At 36.6% G+C, this 21575-nt stretch overlaps 6 protein-coding genes and 1 long non-coding RNA gene across 10 annotated transcripts; 4 read left to right on the forward strand and 3 right to left on the reverse strand.

The window, feature by feature from the left end:
- The first annotated feature begins 1636 nt into the window (after window positions 1-1636).
- LOC109129246 (uncharacterized) lies at window positions 1637-2197 on the forward strand. The gene has a single exon (XM_087487797.1). It carries the CDS (start codon window positions 1762-1764, stop codon window positions 1987-1989), a length of 228 nt encoding a protein of 75 aa, XP_087343923.1. The 5' UTR covers window positions 1637-1761; the 3' UTR covers window positions 1990-2197.
- Window positions 2198-2235: 38 nt separating this feature from the next.
- Window positions 2236-6035, reverse strand: LOC104745714 (ubiquitin carboxyl-terminal hydrolase 25). Its single transcript, XM_010467029.3, has 8 exons — window positions 5497-6035; window positions 4728-5193; window positions 4557-4632; window positions 4378-4470; window positions 4026-4112; window positions 3087-3946; window positions 2868-2993; window positions 2236-2683 (listed from the first exon to the last, which is right to left on the reverse strand). Exons 1-8 carry the CDS (start codon window positions 5678-5680, stop codon window positions 2572-2574), a joined length of 2004 nt encoding a protein of 667 aa, XP_010465331.1. The 5' UTR covers window positions 5681-6035; the 3' UTR covers window positions 2236-2571.
- Window positions 6036-6340: 305 nt separating this feature from the next.
- Window positions 6341-8737, reverse strand: LOC104745715 (putative sugar phosphate/phosphate translocator At3g14410). 2 transcript variants are annotated; one of them, XM_010467030.3, is made up of 7 exons: window positions 8460-8737; window positions 7839-7946; window positions 7691-7725; window positions 7453-7565; window positions 7091-7352; window positions 6727-6995; window positions 6341-6635 (listed from the first exon to the last, which is right to left on the reverse strand). In XM_010467030.3, exons 1-7 carry the CDS (start codon window positions 8559-8561, stop codon window positions 6505-6507), a joined length of 1020 nt encoding a protein of 339 aa, XP_010465332.1. In that variant the 5' UTR covers window positions 8562-8737; the 3' UTR covers window positions 6341-6504. The 2 variants fall into 2 exon arrangements, with proteins under 2 accessions (XP_010465332.1, XP_019092599.1); XM_019237054.2 differs by having other exon boundaries at window positions 7671-7725; window positions 8460-8720.
- A 171-nt stretch (window positions 8738-8908) lies between these two features.
- On the forward strand, window positions 8909-11730 carry LOC104745716 (glycolate oxidase 2). 2 transcript variants are annotated; one of them, XM_010467031.2, is made up of 12 exons: window positions 8909-9243; window positions 9389-9544; window positions 9652-9776; window positions 9877-9923; window positions 10054-10131; window positions 10216-10340; window positions 10426-10492; window positions 10625-10687; window positions 10783-10852; window positions 10941-11041; window positions 11129-11233; window positions 11325-11730. In XM_010467031.2, the coding sequence occupies exons 2-12, from the start codon at window positions 9408-9410 to the stop codon at window positions 11508-11510; spliced, it is 1104 nt and encodes a 367-aa protein (XP_010465333.1). In that variant the 5' UTR covers window positions 8909-9243; window positions 9389-9407; the 3' UTR covers window positions 11511-11730. The 2 variants fall into 2 exon arrangements, with proteins under 2 accessions (XP_010465333.1, XP_010465334.1); XM_010467032.2 differs by having other exon boundaries at window positions 9102-9243; window positions 9389-9548.
- A 414-nt stretch (window positions 11731-12144) lies between these two features.
- LOC104745718 (glycolate oxidase 1) lies at window positions 12145-14916 on the forward strand. Of its 2 annotated transcripts, none has more exons than XM_010467036.3 (12): window positions 12145-12429; window positions 12565-12715; window positions 12800-12924; window positions 13033-13079; window positions 13216-13293; window positions 13376-13500; window positions 13592-13658; window positions 13790-13852; window positions 13946-14015; window positions 14108-14208; window positions 14297-14401; window positions 14491-14916. In XM_010467036.3, exons 2-12 carry the CDS (start codon window positions 12579-12581, stop codon window positions 14686-14688), a joined length of 1116 nt encoding a protein of 371 aa, XP_010465338.1. In that variant the 5' UTR covers window positions 12145-12429; window positions 12565-12578; the 3' UTR covers window positions 14689-14916. The 2 variants fall into 2 exon arrangements, with proteins under 2 accessions (XP_010465338.1, XP_010465339.1); XM_010467037.3 differs by having other exon boundaries at window positions 12257-12429; window positions 12565-12719.
- Window positions 14917-14976: 60 nt separating this feature from the next.
- On the reverse strand, window positions 14977-15628 carry LOC109129245 (GRIP/coiled-coil protein). The gene is made up of 2 exons (XM_019237072.2): window positions 15355-15628; window positions 14977-15263 (listed from the first exon to the last, which is right to left on the reverse strand). The coding sequence occupies exons 1-2, from the start codon at window positions 15514-15516 to the stop codon at window positions 15195-15197; spliced, it is 231 nt and encodes a 76-aa protein (XP_019092617.1). The 5' UTR covers window positions 15517-15628; the 3' UTR covers window positions 14977-15194.
- A 101-nt stretch (window positions 15629-15729) lies between these two features.
- Window positions 15730-16505, forward strand: LOC104745719 (uncharacterized). Its single transcript, XR_760775.2, has 2 exons — window positions 15730-15858; window positions 16008-16505. It is a non-coding gene; the product is annotated as an uncharacterized LOC104745719 (long non-coding RNA).
- The last annotated feature ends 5070 nt before the right edge of the window (window positions 16506-21575 follow it).

Genomic DNA, 21575 nt, shown 5'->3' on the forward strand with positions numbered 1-21575 from the left:
AATTTCAGTTTTGGTGGATAAGTGGAATAATATATTAGAGAATGGTCTTTACAGTGTGAAATGGGAAATAGTATTAATTATAATATCAGATTCTATATACTGTATGTCTATAATGGCATGTTTGTAATTGTATACATTAATATTAATATGTATTTAAGCATTCTTCAACAAGATTTACAAGTTCTAGCTAGAGAGCTAATCTGAAAGCTTACATTACCAAGTAACAAAAGGGCTCAGTTTATTAGGAAGATTCCAAAACAAACCTTTTTCTATGTAAATGGAGACGGTGGCGGGAAGCTTGAAGTAGCAAAATGGTCCCATGCGACGCCCTATTGGCGCGGCCACCTCTCTCCGCCATAGAATATAGGTGGTGGTCCTTTAGATTATTTTTATTTCTGTGGTTTCTATAAAATACCGTATCAATTGTAAATTGCTATACAAGGTACGACGTCTAACAACTATGTTACCTGAATTGTCCCATCTCGGCATTAAATATGTGGTTGAAATCTTCTTCTTCTAAGTGATTAGTGTGTACTTGGCAAGTGTTTATTATATTAGTAACATACTAACATCAGTTGGATTCTAATATCATGGTTTAATATTTGATTCATCAAAAATAACTTCAAAAGTAAACATTTACTAAGATTTCAAAACTGAATATGTTAAAATTTCACATTAGAAATAAGAGTAATATAAAACATGAATTAATTTATTTATTGGATGACCATAAAAATTTCCAAATAAGAAGCAAACTTTCTATATTTGAACAAATAAAACCTAAATACACAGCACCTACAAATTGGCTTTTGAATTTAGTAAGAGACGGTAAATGTCATCTTCACGAATTAATGCTAAAAGTTTGGCAAATCTTTGGTTGGCCAACTCATTTTGCTATGATATGTTACCATTATAATGCTGTCAATAATTTAATTTTCCGGAGTTTCAGAAAAATATTTTATAGTTATATTAACGGGTACGTATCATATCATACAGCCATATATATTAAGAGGATTCCTACCAAAAAAATATATATATTAAGAGGATTAGAAAAAGGGAATCTAATATAATTATCTTATATTAAGCAACTTTTTTCTTTCTTTAAATTATAAAATCAATCATTGAGCTAACTCATTTGATCAATACAAGTAAAAGAGTGGAAATTCATAGAACTATATAATTTGAGAAGAGAAATCAAAAGCTCAAAAAGGTGATGGGTTGTCACTAATTTATTTTGAATTATAAAGGAAGAATCCCCACACCGTCGTCCCTTTTGAAAGCAACTTCGTACCTATCACTTGATTTTTCATCCGTACCAATGTGTTTATAGATATAATCTGGATTTGATTGTTGTTTAGGTGGTGTTTGTGTAACCAAATGATTTCATCATCATATAGTTTCTAAGCTAGAGATGGTTTTAATTTGTTACACTGATACTCACTTGACTTGGATGATTACCAAATGATTAAGCAACGTTGACAAAAAAAAAAAACAAGTATGTTTTATGTGAATTATACCATGTCACTGAAAATTAGGTTTGATTTTTGTCGGGAGTCTTTTAAGTATTCTTCCTTATTGTCCTTTTCTAGATGCAAGTACTTCATAGTCTCTATAAATTCAGTTCAACTCTCACCAAAATCATTCACAAATATCGTGTCAACAATATCTCATTGTCTCTCTTTTCTATCTTCTTTTCTTCATTCCCATGCGCAACGAAGAAGCTTTCATCCTCCAAAACTCTCTTTTCGACTCGGTCAATAAACAATGGAATCAGTTAAGACCTCCAGGTTCATCACTGAGGTGGCTCCGGCTAAGTTTATATCGGCAACGAGAGAACCATTCAAGAACATGTTGACAACAATTTCCGAGGAAGACTTTGACTTTGAAGAACTAGTCAGAGCCACTGCAGAGAGACTCTCTTCTTCTTGTCCAGGCACCTCCTCCTGGTCTCTTGCTCACTACTCCAAGATCAACAGACTCTCTTCTTCTTAAATACCATTCAAATTGCTACTTTCCCAAAATGCATTTCCTTATTTCAATAAAACCGAAGAAACCATACGTTTCTTGGCCCAAATCAACTTTAAAGAGAATCCATTTTTTTTTGTAATCTCTTCAGCATCAGAATATTTTTTTTTATCTATTTCTCGTTGTTGAATGTTCTCCTAATTCACTTTGTGTTTATCGAATCTCGAATTACCTATGATCGATCCCAAATGTCTAAAGAATACAAACAAAAAATCCACGAACGTTCTTATATAATTTCCACAGGACTGGTAATAAATTTTGTGTGTAAGAAGTTTCATATCGATACGAGAACAAAAAGAAGGCTTTATATTATACAGAATGAGATATCTATTAATTTTTCCTTTTCCGGTAATTTACTTTTTACTCTCTTCCAAAAATGTAATAATAAGAGACCCTCATAGGAAAAAATCTCGATCCGCTCTCACTGTATCACACACCAACCAGATGGGTTAAGCAATGATGGAAAATGAGGACTGAAGAGTGTGTTGTGGGGAACCAAGTAGGGGATTTAAGCATCCAAGTCATTTTGGTTTAAGCAAAACCAATGTTTCACGAGTACTTCTTCTTGCTAATTTCCCAGATACGGCTTACCAGATCTGCTTTTAGTTCTTCTGGAATCTGCGATTTTAAACTTGTTTTTACATCTTCAATCAACCTCCTCCTGCAACAACACAAAGTTCCAAACCATCCACAAAATGAATTAACATATGATGATTATAATGAAGCACGTAGCTAAAAGAGGTTCCACATATATGCAGATTCTAGCTACTATACTCAAGCAAGAGGCAGTGAAAATATGAGAAGATTATTAGTTGAGAACAGCAAAAAAGTCAGGTTTCACTTACTTTAAGTCGTTACCATCTTCTCCTCCTGATTGCTCTGTGCGCAATCTCTTCTTGGCACGCATGGAGATTTGTACCTTATCATACCATCCGCATGACCGTAGATGTGACAGCGCATCTTTCTTCAGGCTGAGAAAATTTGCAAACACAATCAAATATAGGTTAGCTATGGCGTCAGATATAATCTTGAGTATTAAGCAAAACGCACAAAACTGAAATTACCTCTCTTTTATTGCTTCAAGTTCATTCCGAGATGACTCATCTTTCCTGAGCAAAATGCAAGGGTCTTCTTTTGTTGAAGAGCCCAAGGCTTTGGCTTGAGTGGTAGTAACATCGTTCTTCTCATTTTCCTGGTGATCAGTTTCATTTTGTGAGCCATTACTCTCGCATGGATTAAGGTTATCCTTGTGGTGATCACCCCCATTGCTGGAGCCATTACTATGCCCATTGGTTTGCAATGCCACTTTATGATTACTACTACTACCTGGTGCACAGCCGTTTTCTTTAACTCCATTGCCACCATTTTCAGTACCAAACTTTCTCTCCTTGCCAGAGAAAACTCTAGCTGACGAAACTGATACACTATTCTCTTTGTTCGCCTTCGGAGCTATGTTCTCATCTTGGTGGAAAGAAAGTAGTCTACCATTGACCGAGGGAGAGACCCTTTTGGCATTAAGGTTGACAAGGTTGACAGATATCTTCGCATGTGGCTTTAGAGGCGCCAATTCTACTTTGGAAGAAAGCAGGTTATCCTTTTGAAGGGCCTGCTCGGTTCGTGGTTTGGGTCCAATGAATTTATGGGGCTTTGTAGGAGCTAGGTTAGCCTTCTGGACGGACTGCTCGGCTTGACGTTTCATGTTGAAACCATTAAGGGGACCGATAAACTTCTGGGGCTTTGATGTCTCGCAGCCATTAACCTCAGGAGATGTAGTCCCATTGGATGTCACCAGAGTTTTAGCAGATGCTGGCCTCGGGTTTGAACGGCTGAAAAACAGGATATAAGCTTTCTCTGACAAAACCTCCTGCAAGGTGGAGCGTGAGACAAGAGAATCATTGCAGCAATACCATTGGCCCAAGGAATCCTACACAAAGGAGTTTTAGAAATCAGCCAGCAGTACAAGAGTTCGCGTTGCATAAAAATTTAAAAGGCAAGAAACGAACCTTAACGTATGCATAATAATGCCCAGATTCAGGAGAAAATCCTGCATGCACAATTATTCCAAAAAGCTTATACTCCGTTTGAGGGTCCTGCAATTTTTGGAATAGTAAATCACTTAACAAAATGTATGAATTGAAAAGAACAACTTAAGAATATATGAACGCTGCAACTTCATTCTATATTCTATATGCAAATCATGTCAAAAGGATTAATCAGGTTGAAATTCCAGTTAAATGCTACACTAAAACACTATAACCTTGAACTTTCTGATATGCATCTAACTAGATATGTAACATCACTAACAAAAACTGGCAATAAACTTAAAGCTTAGTTGAAAGTGTCAGAATCTTGTACCTTGCTTGCTTTACTCATGAAGTTCGAGAGAACCAGAATCTCACCAAATGAAATGGCTTTATCTATCTTCCCACCATAAATACCCCCAAACCTCTGCAAAACCAATTTATTAAAACACAATAAACATATTATATCTATAATAACTGTCACATTTGGTAAACAGAACATGATAAACTTACTTTCAATTGAATAACAAGGACGTTAGGGGATTGGAGTATAGACATCTGCTTCCTTGCCGTCACCAATTTCGTACAGCTGAACAAATGGAAAAAGTTCAGTTATAATAAAAAAACAACAGAACCTCAAACAAATGGAAAGAAAGGACAACTAGAAGATTCAAAATCACTTACCTCTCACATCTATACTTATTGTTGCCATCTAAAATCTCAGGCTGAAAGAACTTTTGCAACGATTCCTTCAATGAGCTACTGTTCAAAATCTCAAGACTGATATCCATAATCTCATCCGCTTTATTAGACTCAGCACCACATGACAAACACTTAATCTGGCTCTGCAAAGAGCCACCAAAAATCTCCATCACAGCAGTAGTATTGCCATTAAAGGGCTCATTACCCTTGACTCGCAACTTCTTTAAGCGGAGAGATGTATTGTGGCATGCATCAATGACATACCGCAAGAACTCATGAGCGTCTTCTTGACGACCAAACTTAAAATGCTCAGCAAAAATTTTAAGGCAGCTTGAAATCTTGTTAGGCGCATCGGTTGTTAGATCCACACTAAGAGACCTTGCTATTCTTCTCTCTACTATGCAGAAAGGACAGTCCCGTTTCCGCTCCCCATCCACAAACGAGTCGCCTAAACACATCACCAACCAAAAGCGTCAGAACAACAAATGAATTATAAGAACAACAAAAGAAAGCTCCTAAGAAATAGAACTATCTCTGATACAGTATATCCAAAAGTATATAAGCAAACTACAATACCAAAAACCTGTATGAAGCTCATGATCAACTTCCTAATGTAAAAGTCTCGAATCACGGTATCAGCCAATAACCTTAAAGCGTAGAATCAATACGGAACAAAAGCGAGAAGTAATCTAATCGAAGCAACATAAGAATAAAACGAGAGAGAGAGAGAGGGAGAGGGAGAGAGGCGTACAGTGAGAGGAGTGTTTGTGAGTAAGGCAGAAATTAGCGAGAGGAGGAGTGTAAGTGAGGCACTGAAGGACACTATTGAGGTAGCAGGTGTTGCCGAGATTTCGTAACCCTAAGGGAGGACCATTCCTACGCTTCTGACTCAGTAGACTCGGCATCCAGCTCATCTGCAGTTTATTATATCCCATTCAAAATCGGTTATTCTCCGCCGGAGATAACCACACAAGCAACCGCTCATCGCTGACTCGCCGCCACGGCGTAGCCAACAGCTGCGATCGCATCTCCCTCCGCCACCAACAACGAGGCGTTTGTTTTTCTCTTTCTCTGTCTCTTGTCTCTAATTCACGCGCTTAGGCTTCGCCGTCAATTTCTAGAAGGAATTTTATGGGAAGATTTAACGATTTCGGAAGAGGAAGAAGATCGAATTCGATGAAGGTAACTGCCGAGGGAAGAGACCCGCCCAGCAACAAACCCCACAAATCCTTCGCGATGTTATAATTACCCTTCTCCTTTTTTTTTTTTTTTTTTTTTTAATTTAAATATAAATTTCCAGGTTGGTGAACAAAAAAGGAAATACTCGTTACTGGGCTTTTTAGGCCCATTTTTAAGCCAATAGGAAATCACAACACATTTATCTCCATTTAATAATATTTTAATTTAAGCTGATGATAATAATAAATGTCAAAAAGATATAACTGATGATAGATATTATTACCTAAAAACAAAATTTAGTTCTTGAAAAGGAAAAAAATCAAGCAAAATTAAATCTTTTTTTATTTATTTTCTGCCATATGTGAATGACAAATCATATTCATATTATTACTAAACCTACAAATTGTGAATAAAAATGATGAGAATTGAATAATTTGATTAAATCTCTGTTTTTTTTTTTGGTACAGATGGTTTGTGTAAGTTGTATAATTCGTACGGTACATATGACAAAACAAACAATCAAAAGATTACCTCAAAGACTGATGATGAGAAGAGAAACTACATTTTTTTAGGCCAATCATCATCTCTCTGTATTAGTATTAGCTTGTGACACTAACGATATTGATTCACCATCTGCTGGAGTTTCTGAGGGAACTTTGGATGCTTCTTTCTTCAGCTTATGGTTGTTATATGCCGCTACACCGGCAATGGCTGCGTATGACAAACATAAGAGGAAGCTTCATGATAATGCTCATGTTTCTAAACCGACTAATGATGTGAATGTGAAAAGTTTTTGTCTTACCAATGGCGTAACCGAAAAGGTTGATGATTGTGAGTTTTGTATCGGCAAAGAGAAGAGCTGAGACCAAGACAACCACCCAATCCTTGACAACGCCAGCAACTCGGATAGTGAGAGCGCTCGTGTGAGAAATCACCAGGAAAACCGACAAGTTGAGGGCAAATGTACATAGGGAATTAAGGGTCAACACTACAAAATGGAAGTTCCAAGTGCCATTGCCTTCCATCTTCGATTTCTCTAGAAAGATCCACGGTACAAACAAGCAAATAGCACTGCAAAAAGGAGGCATATAAATATAAAGTGAACTGTATAGGCTTACATAATGAGTGAACTGATTTGAGATGGCTTCTTCTTCGATTTCACTTACCTGCAGGGACTCACGTAGTACATAAGAGAGATTGGGTTTAACTTGATGCCCTTCCTCTTGACAAGAAGTTCCATGAAGATCAGCCTCAGTGCTTCTCCAACGACACCACCCATTTGGTAAACCACTCCAATCCAGTTGATATTTAATTCTCCATAAGAAGCCACTAAAACGCCGAAACTTATGATAGACATTATCAAAAGCATCCTGCAGCTCATCATTTCAAGTCCAGCAGCTACTCCAAGAATAAAGACAGCAACAGGCACTGCAAGTATGATTCAAGAATATATTGGTATCAACAGTTCCTCTTATCTAGATATATAAGAAGAAGTAGACATAAGACTAGAGCAGGAACAGATTCTTACTTATAGCCTTCAACATCTGCGCAAACGCAACTGATATGTAGAGGTAGGCAGTGTTTCCCAACCAGAGGGTCATCGCAAACATTGCACCTATTGGAATAACTGATGTAACGTATCTGAGTACATAAAGTAAGTTATTTATTACTTAACCATAGATCAATACTACATTGATAATTAAAATTATGGGTATTTTCAACTACTCCAAAAATCAAATTTCTTACGAAGTCTCTTTCCTCCTTACATTTCTAGTGTCATTCCTTCCTCAATCTTCACGATCTTCATGGAGAAATAAATAGAGAAAAAAAGAGAGACCAAAAAATTAGAATCTTTGCATTCACTATGCTTCTTATGAACATTCAATACATAAAAAACATTAATTGCAAGATTACCTTTAAAACTTTGGTAAGAAGAAAGCACAAGACAGAGGAAAAGATCATATGAAGTAAAGTCAATCCAAGCGGATAAGGGAAATTTATTTCCTTAGATGACAAAACCCACTGCAGAAGAGCAAATCAAAGACAAGAACAATTACGTCAGGAAGCAAAATTTCATTAACACAAACCATGTCTTGAGAGTAAAACAAGGAAATCGTTAATTGCTACAATATTGGACAGTGGTGATGAACTCTGATGCATAAGCAATAACAAACAGGTCGCCATTAGATACAATCAACTGCTCAGCAACAGTCCTCAAGACTTTAAAAATCGAGCTTATGTGATTACAATTTATCATCAAACAGAAGAACGTACACAGCACAAGGGACCAGGTTAAGAAGAAAGCAAACGCAATGCGATCAAACCTAAAAACAAGAACATTACACATAACCTATGCTTGAGTGAACACCTGATTTTGATTTCTACACTACCGATAGATTCTAAAATCAGCTAGTCAAGCAAAGCTCAATCCATACAAAAACTAGCGATCGGGTTTATAAAAGAGTAACAAAACAATACGATGCGAGACGAGAACACAGATCCAGGGAGGGATAGATTATGAGATTTAAGATAAACCTTATTGAAGAAGATTTGACCACTAGAAAGTGCGATGTAGAGTAAAATGTAAGCATAGGTCACGAATTCATCTCTCATAAAGCCTTTGCTCCGATCCGCCATTGAAACTAATAATTATGATCTCCGATTTAACGAAAACGTTTTCGCCTCTGTTTCTTCTTTTTCACTTTTCCGATTACTTTGTTTCCTTTTTGTTCTTTCGTCTTCTCCTTCACTGAGTGTCTGTATATATATTTCACTTTTTCAATATTCTCAAATCTCAAACAAATCAGCTAAATAAGAGAGACGATAACGACGACGACGTGTTTGTTTTGCATATTATGGGCTTTTTTCCTCACCACATTTAAAGCTCAATATTTTTGGGCTTTTATGCTTCAAATTAGGCCCATGAATCCTGCTCATCTTACTTCGGACTACTCTATTTGTTGTTGTTCTGTGGTGTTATCGTCAGTTTCAATTTCATCATCCATATTTGGATTTATGTATGTGTCTCTAACAAAAAAAAGAAAGAAAAAATTGTGAAATTGTTATTATTTTTCCTCGAGAACGTGAACGATAATACTTAAGAAAATCTAAGGAACACACAAGTTGCTTGTGTGGATTAGACCCAACCCATCCTGATTTTTGTCTGTATCTCCTCAACGATTCTTCACCTCCAGCTTCTCATCCTATCAAAAATATATATTATTAACACTTAAACCAAAATATAAAAGTTAAGATATATATGATATAAGCTTTCAATCAACACCCTTCATCTCTCTCGAGAGCTTCATTCCCAATCAAGGTGTGTGTTGTGAGAGATTATGTGTTTCAAGACCAAACAGAAACACTGTGTTTTGAATTCTTGAGATTAGAAATAGTTGTTATGACAGTCTGAATTACACAAAAGGTGGCTGACTAACTTCAGGCTTTTTAACTCTTTTTGACAGAGACAAGCATCGTCGAAAGATGGAGATCACAAACGTTACCGAGTATGACGCCATCGCAAAGCAGAAGTTGCCTAAGATGGTTTACGACTACTATGCGTCTGGTGCAGAGGACCAATGGACTCTTCAAGAGAACAGAAACGCTTTTGCAAGGATCCTGTGAGTTGTTATTTTTTTTTGTTATGATAAGATTACACTTCTTGTTGTTGTTGGTTTTTACAAGAGATGTGATTTGATATATGCATACCTTTGGGATGTTTTAATAGCTTCCGGCCTCGGATTTTGATTGATGTGAACAAGATTGATATGGCAACAACCGTCTTGGGGTTCAAAATCTCCATGCCGATCATGGTTGCTCCTACTGCCATGCAAAAGATGGCTCACCCTGATGGTAAATGACGTTTTGCTTTTCCCTAAAACAGTATGTAGAAACTAGCTGTAGTATCACTAGAGACAAAGACTAAAGCAAGTTCTAATGGAAACTAATGCAGGGGAATATGCTACGGCTAGAGCTGCGTCTGCTGCTGGAACAATCATGGTATGTTATTCTATTGTCACGAATGGTCCTTGAAAGAAATATAACCTTCTCAGTGTTTAGAGCTTCTTAATCCACAATCCATGCATAACCATGTCTCTGACTTGTGATCATTTCTTCCATGATATTTCAGACACTTTCTTCATGGGCTACTTCTAGTGTTGAGGAAGTTGCTTCCACAGGGCCAGGGATCCGATTCTTCCAGCTCTATGTAAGTAATTTAAGTCGCTTGATAAACAATCCTGAATTAAGTGGTCACACTTGATAGCTCACACGTTATGATTGTTCTGAGTAGGTATATAAGAACAGGAAGGTGGTTGAACAGCTCGTGAGAAGAGCCGAGAAAGCTGGGTTCAAAGCCATTGCTCTCACTGTAGACACCCCAAGGCTAGGTCGCAGAGAGTCTGATATCAAAAACAGGTAAAGCCGCATCTATGGAAATGTAATAAAGAGTTGATAGAGCTAAGAAATTTATAGATTAACGATCTGTGTTCTTCTACTACAGATTCACTTTGCCTTCAAACCTGACATTGAAGAACTTTGAAGGTCTTGACCTTGGAAAGATGGACGAGGCAAGCATCGATCAGATAGTATCCATAACTTTAATTTTTAGTAGTGGCATGATCCACTCAAAAAACAAGTTCTAACGCATACTGTTTTGTTTCCTGATTATGTTCCTAAACTTGTTATTTTTCTACCTGAAGGCCAATGACTCTGGTTTGGCTTCATATGTTGCTGGTCAAATTGACCGTACCTTGAGCTGGAAGGTAAGAGAACATTACAAATTATCAGATAACACAGCAAAACCGAGTAGTTGGAAACAAAAACATGATTCAGATTACTCTATATTTTTCATCTACAGGATGTCCAGTGGCTCCAGACAATCACCAAATTGCCGATTCTTGTCAAGGGTGTTCTTACAGGAGAGGATGGTGAGTTACCATCTGACAAACAAATGTTTCCAACACTTTAGTTTCATAGGAATACCTGACAAGGTCAACTATTATTTTCATCATGCAGCAAGGATAGCGATTCAAGCTGGAGCCGCAGGGATCATTGTGTCAAACCATGGAGCTCGCCAGCTTGACTATGTCCCAGCCACAATCTCAGCCCTTGAAGAGGTAGATCATTCTCAACTATAAGCATCAATGTTTGTTCTCAAGAAAGTGTTTTGTCCAACAATTTCAGTTCTGTTCTCTTGCATTTAGGTTGTCAAAGCGACACAAGGAAGAGTTCCTGTCTTCTTGGATGGTGGTGTTCGACGTGGCACAGATGTCTTCAAGGCACTTGCACTTGGAGCCTCCGGGATATTTGTAAGCATCTTATGTCCATTTATCACTTGAAAGCCAACTTGAACCTATTGAACGTAATAACACAGGATTTCTAATACCCTCAATCTCACAGATTGGAAGACCAGTGGTATTTGCACTAGCTGCTGAAGGAGAAGCTGGAGTCAGAAAGGTGCTTCAAATGTTACGTGATGAGTTCGAGCTAACCATGGCACTAAGTGGGTGCCGGTCTCTCAGTGAAATCACCCGCAACCACATTGTCACCGAATGGGATACTCCACGCCATTTGCCAAGGTTATAGAGAGAGACAAAAGAAAACAACAACAATACAGAGCATGTAATGCCTAAACCTATTCATATTCTGATTGATCACATGGCTTTTTACTCTGTTTTTTTTTTCTTTTAAAAAAAAAATGTATCTCAAGACTTGTTTTCTCCCTATATCGGATCACAAACCTAGAGATTCTCTGTAATGCTATTTGGCTACTTCTACTTTCAGTCCATTCTTCTTGCTTGTACAATATATGTTGATCTCTCTAACTCTAAGCTACCCATGTATTCTATAATCTGATAGACACTAGCATAGTCCTATCTTACTCTTACGTTGCTCAAAAACCTCCCACACACGCAATTCAATCTGTGACATATACTAACAGCTGCCAGAAACCTTACGATAGCTAGCAATGAACACAGATCCAGGAGAAGATCGAGGTTTATAACAATCAAATTATACCTCATTGAAGAAGATTTGCCTCACCTCCTCTCTTCGTTCTCTTCACTTGGTGTAATCCATTTTGTTCCAATTTCTCCTCAGTCTCAACAACTGTGTTGGGCTCTGTCTCGCATTGTAAAGCCCAAATAGAATTTGGCTCACTCTTGGATAATTGGATTATAAAGAAAGAAAAACAATTGGTTTACGAATTATTTATTTTTTCGTGGAAAGTTTAAGAAGTAAGAACGATAATATGGAAGAAAATATGACACACACAATCCCATCAGCTTTGTCCTTATCTCCTCAAACCATTCTTCACCTCCAGCTTCTCATCCATACTATCTTTTTCCATTGCCAACAATTTCAACTGTTACCGAAAAAAAAGAAAAAAAGAATAAAATATTATTAATTCATCACAAAATATTAAACATTTAACCAAATATAATATAACAAGCTTTGCTTACCACTCACACTCTTCATCTCTCCGCAGAGCTCCATTCCAATCAAGGTACGTGAGATTCTCTCTTTAGACCAAACAGAGTTCATCGACATGTTCTCGCTCACGTAGCTATGACTCTATGTCTGAATTTCCCAATAGCTAACTAACACCTTCTTTTTTATTTATTTTTGCTCTTTTTGACAGACCAACTTCCGAAAATGGAGATCACAAACGTTACCGAGTATGATGCCATCGCAAAGCAGAAGTTGCCAAAGATGGTTTACGACTACTATGCATCTGGTGCAGAGGACCAATGGACTCTTCAAGAGAACAGAAACGCTTTCGCAAGGATCCTGTGAGTTTTCTTATGACATGATATTTTATTGTTTGCTATTGGTTTTTACATGAGATTTATTGCATACCTTGGGTTGTTTAATAGCTTTCGGCCTCGGATTTTGATTGATGTGAGCAAGATTGATATGACAACCACCGTGTTGGGTTTCAAGATCTCGATGCCCATCATGGTTGCTCCTACAGCCATGCAAAAGATGGCTCACCCTGATGGTAAATAAATATTGAGTTATGTAGAGACTACAGAGTGAAAACTTGTTTTAGTATAGCTAGAGACAAAGACTAAGGTTGATCTAACCACTCTTTTGTAAACTAACGCAGGGGAATATGCTACAGCTAGAGCTGCATCTGCAGCTGGAACCATCATGGTATGTTATTATATCATTACGATATATTTTATCCAAAGCAAGATTGATAACCTTTTCGGTGTTTGGAGATTGTAAATCCACGACCCATGCATACCCATGTCTCTGGTTTGACTTATTTTCTTCCATGATGTTTCAGACACTATCTTCATGGGCTACTTCCAGCGTTGAAGAAGTTGCTTCCACAGGGCCAGGGATCCGATTCTTTCAGCTCTATGTAAGTCATCTCGAGACCTTGTTGTTCATACTGAAAAAACCCGGTCACGCTTGATGGTTCACACGTTTCGATCGTTGAGTAGGTATACAAGAACAGAAATGTGGTTGAGCAGCTAGTAAGAAGGGCTGAGAGGGCTGGATTCAAAGCCATTGCTCTCACTGTGGACACCCCAAGGCTAGGTCGCAGAGAGTCTGATATTAAGAACAGGTAAAGCCAAGTCACTTGAAATATAACGAGAGTCTACTGGATTTTAATATGTGAACACATAGATCGAAAGCATAACATTCTTCTGCTACAGATTCACTTTGCCTCCTAACCTGACATTGAAGAACTTTGAGGGTCTTGACCTCGGAAAGATGGACGAGGTTAGCATTCATCAGATACTGTCGAGCTCTATAGCCTGAAATGAATACGATTCTCAGAAAGCAGTCTTAACTCAGAGTTGTTAGATTATCTTTCTTGAGAGTTCCTGAGCTAAATATGTTTCCACCTGCAGGCCGCTGACTCTGGCTTGGCTTCATATGTTGCTGGTCAAATTGACCGTACCTTGAGCTGGAAGGTAAACGGAGTAGTTTAAAAGATAAACAACAAACAGAGTTTTTAAAACTTAGAACAGAAACTTGATTTTCGACTGCTCTCACTTCATGAATAGGACGTCCAATGGCTCCAGACAATCACCAAATTGCCGATTCTGGTCAAGGGTGTTCTTACAGGAGAAGATGGTGAGTTACCATCTGACAAAACAAATGTCTGCTTCACTTTAAAGTTTAATAAAAAATACCTCACCACATCAACTGTAATTATCCTCCTACAGCGAGGATAGCGGTTCAAGCTGGTGCAGCAGGGATCATTGTGTCAAACCATGGAGCTCGCCAGCTTGACTATGTCCCAGCAACAATCTCAGCCCTGGAAGAGGTAGATCATTCTAGACTTAGAATACCAATTTTGGTTGTCAACAAGTGTTCTGCGTCCAACAATTTCAGCTCTCTTATCCTCTGTTCAGGTTGTCAAAGCAACACAAGGACGAATTCCAGTCTTCTTGGATGGTGGTGTTCGACGTGGCACAGATGTCTTCAAGGCACTCGCACTTGGAGCCTCCGGAATATTCGTAAGCATCATATGTCCTATTTATCAGAAAGCTAACTGAAACCAACGACAGTACAGTAACATAATATTATAATGCCCTCTCAATCTCAGATTGGAAGACCAGTGGTATTCTCATTGGCTGCTGAAGGAGAAGCTGGGGTTAGAAAGGTGCTTCAAATGCTACGTGATGAGTTCGAGCTGACCATGGCACTGAGTGGATGCCGGTCTCTAAAGGAAATCTCCCGTAACCACATTACCACCGAATGGGACACTCCACGTGACAGTCCACGCCCTTTGGCCAGGTTATAAAGAGTCAGACCAACAACAAAATCGCAGAGGAACAGCAGCAACACAGACCATATAATGGCTAAACTTATTCATACTCTGATTAAGTCACTTGGCTTTTCTACTCTGCTACTTATCTCAAGACTTGTTTCTCCCTCTATCTGTATCATATACACAAAACCAAGCCTAGAGATTCTGTAATGCTATTTGGCTACTTCTTTCTTCAATCTTCAGTCCATCCTTCTTTCTAAATTCCATATATTTACATCCATACAAATAAGTTTCAGGGAACATAGCAATGAACACAGTGAGTATAGTGAATGCAACCGAACTCTTTATTAATCAAAACAAAAGCAACGGAGGAGGATTACATTTGACCCTATTTGAACAAACTGACATGTACAACAGAAGATAAAGATAAGCGTTCATTGCCGTATACAAAGCACACACGTCCTACAGATTCATGAGTTGTACTCAAGTCAGAGACCGAGAACTAACCATTCAAAACACACAAAATTCTAATTTTCAATTTAGAACGGCCAGATGTCAGATCCACCAGGTTTCTCCACAAGAATCCGATTGTACTCAGGCCTCGCCGTCTGCAAAAAAAGAAGCAAATCAACATGAGAAAAATTACGAACTGGAAACAAAATTGAGCTTTGTACAAAAGGAATTAGCAAAGAATTTTACCAGATCTTTGAAGATGACGTAGGTGATAAGGATGAAGAGAACAAAGAGGATCTCAAACTCAGCCAATCGGAAGAAATAGAATACTGAGTCAACAAACCGAGTTAGAAGAGAGTCGTCTCTCCTCATACCGACTCGATTCGTTCCAGCACGTCGGCCGATCATCTTCGATTTTAAAATCCTTTCGCCGGCTTATGATCACAGATCACCGTCGCTTCTCGTTTGCTCTCTCCTCCCGAATCTTACCGGCGATTTCGTTACCCGTCGACGAATAATAAGAAAATGTTTGCTTTTTAATTCACTAAAAGCCTTTTTCAACTCATATGGGCCGTTATTTTAAAAAGGCTTAATATAATCAAAGCCCACTAAGAGAGGATTAAAAAAACGACACGTTGTTCACCGTGTTATAACAAAGACGGCACGTTTCTGGGGTACGTGCTTCGTCTTCCTAGAGAGAGATTCAGAATCATCAGATCACCGAGTTTCGCACTTGAATCCTGCTTCCAGGTACGAATTCTGTATAATTAGGTTATAAATCAGGTTTAAGCTCGATATTAGTGTTCTTTCTAGACGAAATTAAGAACCTTTAGACTCAAAAAATCAGTTTTTTTTTTCCCTTAATGGGTTTGATTCTGCTCTGTACAAATTCAATTTAGGATTTTGATTATATGAACTTTGTGGAGGATTTTGGAAAAGAGAAATGGATTGGAAAGGGCAAAAACTAGCGGAAGAGCTGATGCAAATTCTGCTCATAGCCTTTGGCGTTGTTGCTTTCGTTGCTGGATATGTAACGTCTTCGTTTGGGACAATGATGATGATCTATGCTGGAGTTGTGCTTTTTACAGCTATGTTCACTGTCCCTAATTGGCCTTTTTTCAATCGTCATCCCCTAAGTGGTTAGATCCAATTGAAGCAGAGAAGTATCCTAAACCTGAACTGACGAGCTGAGTCTTGGAAGAAGAGAAAGAATAAGCATTGTTAGGTTTGATTCTTTGAGAGCTTCTCTGTTTTGGAGTTCAAGATTGTTTGATATGGTTATGGTCTCTGAATTCTCAATCTTTACCTTGATAGACCTTTTTTTAATGTAATGAGATGAGCTATTCTAAATTGCAAACGTTTTGGTGATCAAAGATATGTTAATCTTTCTATGTTCATTATTTTGCTAAGGATTCTGGCTAAATTTAGGTGTTCAAGTAGGGATTAAATATAGCTATATATGGCTTTCTTCTTAAGCGTTGCTGTGGAATGTTGAAACTCAGTTACAGGGCTGTGTCGAGGCTCGCGATATTTAGTTGCATCTGAAGTTTGCGTCCTGGTGGTAGGTTGAAGCTTAGTAGTTTGTTCACTTGTAAGGATGATGCGTCATGTTTCCCTGTGTTGCACTAGTTGATCACACGATTCTTCACTTGATTAAGTTTTGACTAGCATACATTCATCATGTTAATCTGTGCTGATCCTTGTGGATCACATGATTCTTCACTTGATTTAGCAGCATTATTGTTTTGACTAGCATACATTTATATGTGCTGATCCTTGTGGATGCAAGATCCGCACTTGGATTTTCGTATTAGCTTTAAGGAACGGGCCCTAGATGGAATTGTGTGAGCTGAATGATCTACATTGCGTAAATGGTATTGTTGCCATGGGCATTTTCACTAGCGGGGGTTCAAACACCAACAGTCCTTATCAGAAGTTGCAGTCCTAGTATGTCGGCCGCCGGATAGATTAGGCAGCCTTTCAAAATTCTCTCTTTCTTTCTCTTGACATTATCAGATTTTTCCAACCCGGTTTCAACGTCCAAGTGGGTCATATAAGAAGCATCGTTTTCATGTCGTTAAAGAGATGAGAGAATGTTAAAAGAAAGAAGATTTGTTGTTCTTCTTCTTCGTAATCAGTGACAGTGAGAGGGTGCCCTATGAGACTGGGTTTGAATTACGTTACGTTGACGGTCACGTGGTTGTGACCATCTATGGCCTTCGAGACCTCTAATACGTCCAGAGGTGTCTGCGCGTGGCTGATTATGACATTTTATCCCCTTTCGGGGAATATGACGATGATGAAAAAGCAAATTGATGAATTACGTTAAATTCCAAAAAAAATAAAGGAAAGAAAAAAAGATAATGAGAATTGGTCTACTTTATCCATTTTGTGGCTTTCAGTCATGTGCTAAGTTTTTCATATCATCATCTTTAAGACTGGTCCATGGTGACTTGCGTCCAGACAGGTTTTTATTTGTCGCGATATTGCAAGATATGGAAACTGATTAATATTTTTATTGTAATAATAATAACTTGCGTAAAGTTTTGAAAAGATATACGTATATTTTGTAAAGAGATTCCAAGTTTTAGGTCTGTAATCCCTTCGAAGAGATCAGACTATGTTAGTTGATCACCTCCCTAATTGCAATTATCGACTCGGCAACTTTGAGACGTGTTTCCATAGAAAATTTGAGACATGATTTTCTATGGAGAGTATCTTAGTATACATGGATCAGTCATCAATATCGCTACTAAAGATAGGTTTTGTAGAGGTGTTTTGTGTTTAGTCCGGAGTTGACACAATAATATTGTTCCGTTTTTTAGATTTTCAATTTATAATATCTTTAAAAATAAACGGATTGGTACAGTTTTTTTAGTTCTATTCTGATGTTGATCAAAATATCTCTCCTTAACTTACTATATTTCCCCCTTTTGCATGGTTTCATTCAAATTTGAACTTTGGCACGGTTATTTAGTTCGTTTCGGATCAAATCATATCAGTTTATCGGACGTACACAAACTAAACTCATATCGCACTAAACCAAAGCAAACAATTATTTTTAGTGTTGTATTCCAATAAGTATTTCGATAAGATTATGTGTAGCATGCTAGCAGCTACATAAAAATAAAAAAAGGATAATGGGTAACATCCTAATCAGTGAGTGTGTAATATTCACGTGAACATTGAAAGATTATGACGGATGTTATGACTGAGATATATGATCGATACTCTAACATATAATGCAAAAAAAAATCTTACAAAGAAAATATTGTACTATATTTACGTCAAAAGAAGAAAATGATTGTACTATATATGGAATAAATAAATACTAGTACATTAATATTAGTATTAAATAACATCATATTCATGTATCAAAAACATGATTGGCCAATCTTAACGCTGAAAGGTCGACCTCCACACAACACAAATCCCTCCCAGCTGTTTAATGCTGTTGGTTTCTTTCTGGGGAGCTTTACAGTATATTTATATAAAATAATCCATATATATATTCAACATCAAAATTATTCATTCGAATTGATCGATTAGTTTATCAAGAAGGATGCTATCCAAGTAAAATTCGAATCTATAATTATTAGATATCGATGATGAGAGATGAGACTGTATATATATGGTCGTTACTAGTTAGTTAGGATATTGTGTCTTCTTATACATATATAATATTTGCTAAAGTTTTGGAAGTATAAGAAGTATATATAATGTGGCGTGCATTATTGGCGTTTTTTTATATCTTTTTTATAAATATATGAGGCACGATTATAGTGGTATACTTCATCTTGTTCGTCACTCTCCCCCATCCAATTCTTCACATTTTAAAAGTTCCAATGAATTTTCAAATTTTTATATTCTATTTGTTGCAATAATCATACATCGCTTTGACGCTTTTTGAATCCACAACAACGATTTCATGCTTCAATGTATGAGCTATGAACACGTGCCCCAGTCAAGATAGAGTAACTCTCTCTTTCTTTCTCATATTTTATTGTTCTTACTTTGATCAATAACGATTGGAGTAATATTAAAATACATAAATAATTCGGTTTTGCATTACGATATACTCTATATTAGACTTCCGAGTTTAAAGGAGTTAGAAAATGACGAAGTCTTACTATAGATATATTGGTGATAGTTGATAAATACACTCAGTTATATATAGGAAATATATATTTGAGAATAAGGGGACACAAGCTGTTCGTTAAAATCTACAAGTTTAGACTAGACTATTTAGTTAGGGTTACTATTAAAACTCTATATATTGATACTATATATATTGGAAATACAAGAGTTAGTTGAAAAAACAATAATAAAACAAAGATAAATAACCTCTATATATTGACTATTAAAATCTTAATGTTATCTTTTATATATTTTATATCTTCAAACTATATATAGTTCGAGTTTATAAAATATAAAGTTTAAACACGTATACAGATATGTGTGTGCATAAATCCCTTCAACGAATCATCTTTTTGTGTCGACTTCCCGATATAGTAACACATGTAAAATGTTCAATGAATAATAGCTTACTAGAACGCTGTACTGTACACACTTTAATTATTTAAACTCAAACAGTTGAAAGCATAGGGGTCCCTTCAAAATTTCTTGTCACTAGATACTAAATTATTATCTTTGGACATTTGAATATACTATGCTTTAGCATTCGGTCGTTTTGGTTCGATGGAAGTTCATAACTAAAACATTGCTGCCATTTGCCACGTCGCCTTGTTCAACTATAAAAATATTATATTGTTTTCTTGTACCCACACATATGTGCATTTAACTATATACGACATATATTGTCAAAGCGAATAAGAATATCCTTCGACATTTCTTTGAACTAATGATTTGATGCCTTATTGATTATCTGACCATAATTTTAAATGCCATATTTAAAACTCAAACCAGAAGCAAAAGAGCTCTCTATAACTTGAAATATGAATTTTTACATCAAACAAAAAAAACATTAAGTACTATAAATATTTCTTGTCAAAACGAAGTACGTTATACTCATCATCGTTTTATCCAGTAAAATTGCATAGATAATTAATTTAGTGATTACGAAAAAACGAAATCTTTTAACGTGTTGAGCTTTTGTTTTTTCGTGTAATAGAAAATCTGTTAAACGTTTGGTGTTCCGTCGTCATTTTCATCTCAGAATTGTTTGCATAATTTTCATTCCGTGTTACAAATGTTTCCCATTATATCTAACTAAGAGGAACATATATATGTTAAAATCACGAGAACAAAAATAAACTCCTAACATTATTCGTTGTGGTCTCTTCTGTTCAACGAAGAGCCACATAAAGCGCCGCAAAACTACTCAATGGCTAGTTTATGAGGATGAAGAAATTATGCAGAAAACAAAAGAGAGAGAGAGATCAGCTTCTATATTTTATGGCCTCCACTTGCTAAGTACGTCTATATATAGCTATGGACTCTACGTAACATTAATTATTATAAGCTAGATAAGTTATTGATAATAAATAACTATATAATACTCCGATTTAATTGATCATTTCGTATAAAATGATATAATGGTATATATTAGGGTACTTGTCACTCTTTGGAGTTTTTTGTTTTGTTTACAATCATATATAAATCTTCATTATCTCAAATTTTGGTTTGAATATTCTGCTATTCCATCAATCAAGCATTAATATAACTAACATTCCCACATCCATTAGTTTTGCAACAAAATTATTCTTTTAAATGTAATTCTATAAAGCAATTTTTTTTCCTTTTATTGTAGATTGGACCATCACTATTGTAGACTTTGGCACACACATGTTATAAAAGTCTACAATTCTAGAAAAAGTATTCGAGCACACAGCTGCTACATGTGAAGCTTACAATACCAACCGCATATATTCTTGTTAGCTAAGAAGAAACTTTTAAATATAGATTCATAATAGAATATCTATTTATATAAGAAAAAACAAGATATCACATCTCTGGACATATAGTTCTCCGAATCACAATGCCGGATTTTGCGGTCTCTATTGAGTAAGAGTAAGTAGTAACTGCTAATATATAAACAGAAAGAATAGTGCCAACCTTCCACTAAAGGAAAGTTGTTAGGCTTAAGATTTGTTGGAAGAAAAGTCACCTTCTATATTGGGTAAATAGTGAATATCTAATTGGTTGCTTCAATATATTCCCTCACAGCACAGTCACCTATTTCTTTAGTTTATTACATTAAAAATCTGAAACGTGGATGGCCGTAGTTTACATTAAAAATCTGAAACGTGGATGGCCGTAGTTAACTGTCTAAGTATTGTTTATAATAAATATTTCCCATGCAACATACCATATGAATCATTATTTCGTCGTATCCAATAAATTTTTCACCGAGTGAACTTTAACAACTGTTATTTGTTCTTTGACAATCTTTCAAATTCTTCAGATATTATTAATTTATTACCATAAACTTTCATACATATTAATAT

This window comes from Camelina sativa, chromosome 15, assembly GCF_030686135.1.
Source record: "Camelina sativa cultivar CO46 ecotype springtype chromosome 15, ASM3068613v1".
NCBI classification, from domain to species: Eukaryota; Viridiplantae; Streptophyta; class Magnoliopsida; order Brassicales; family Brassicaceae; genus Camelina; species Camelina sativa.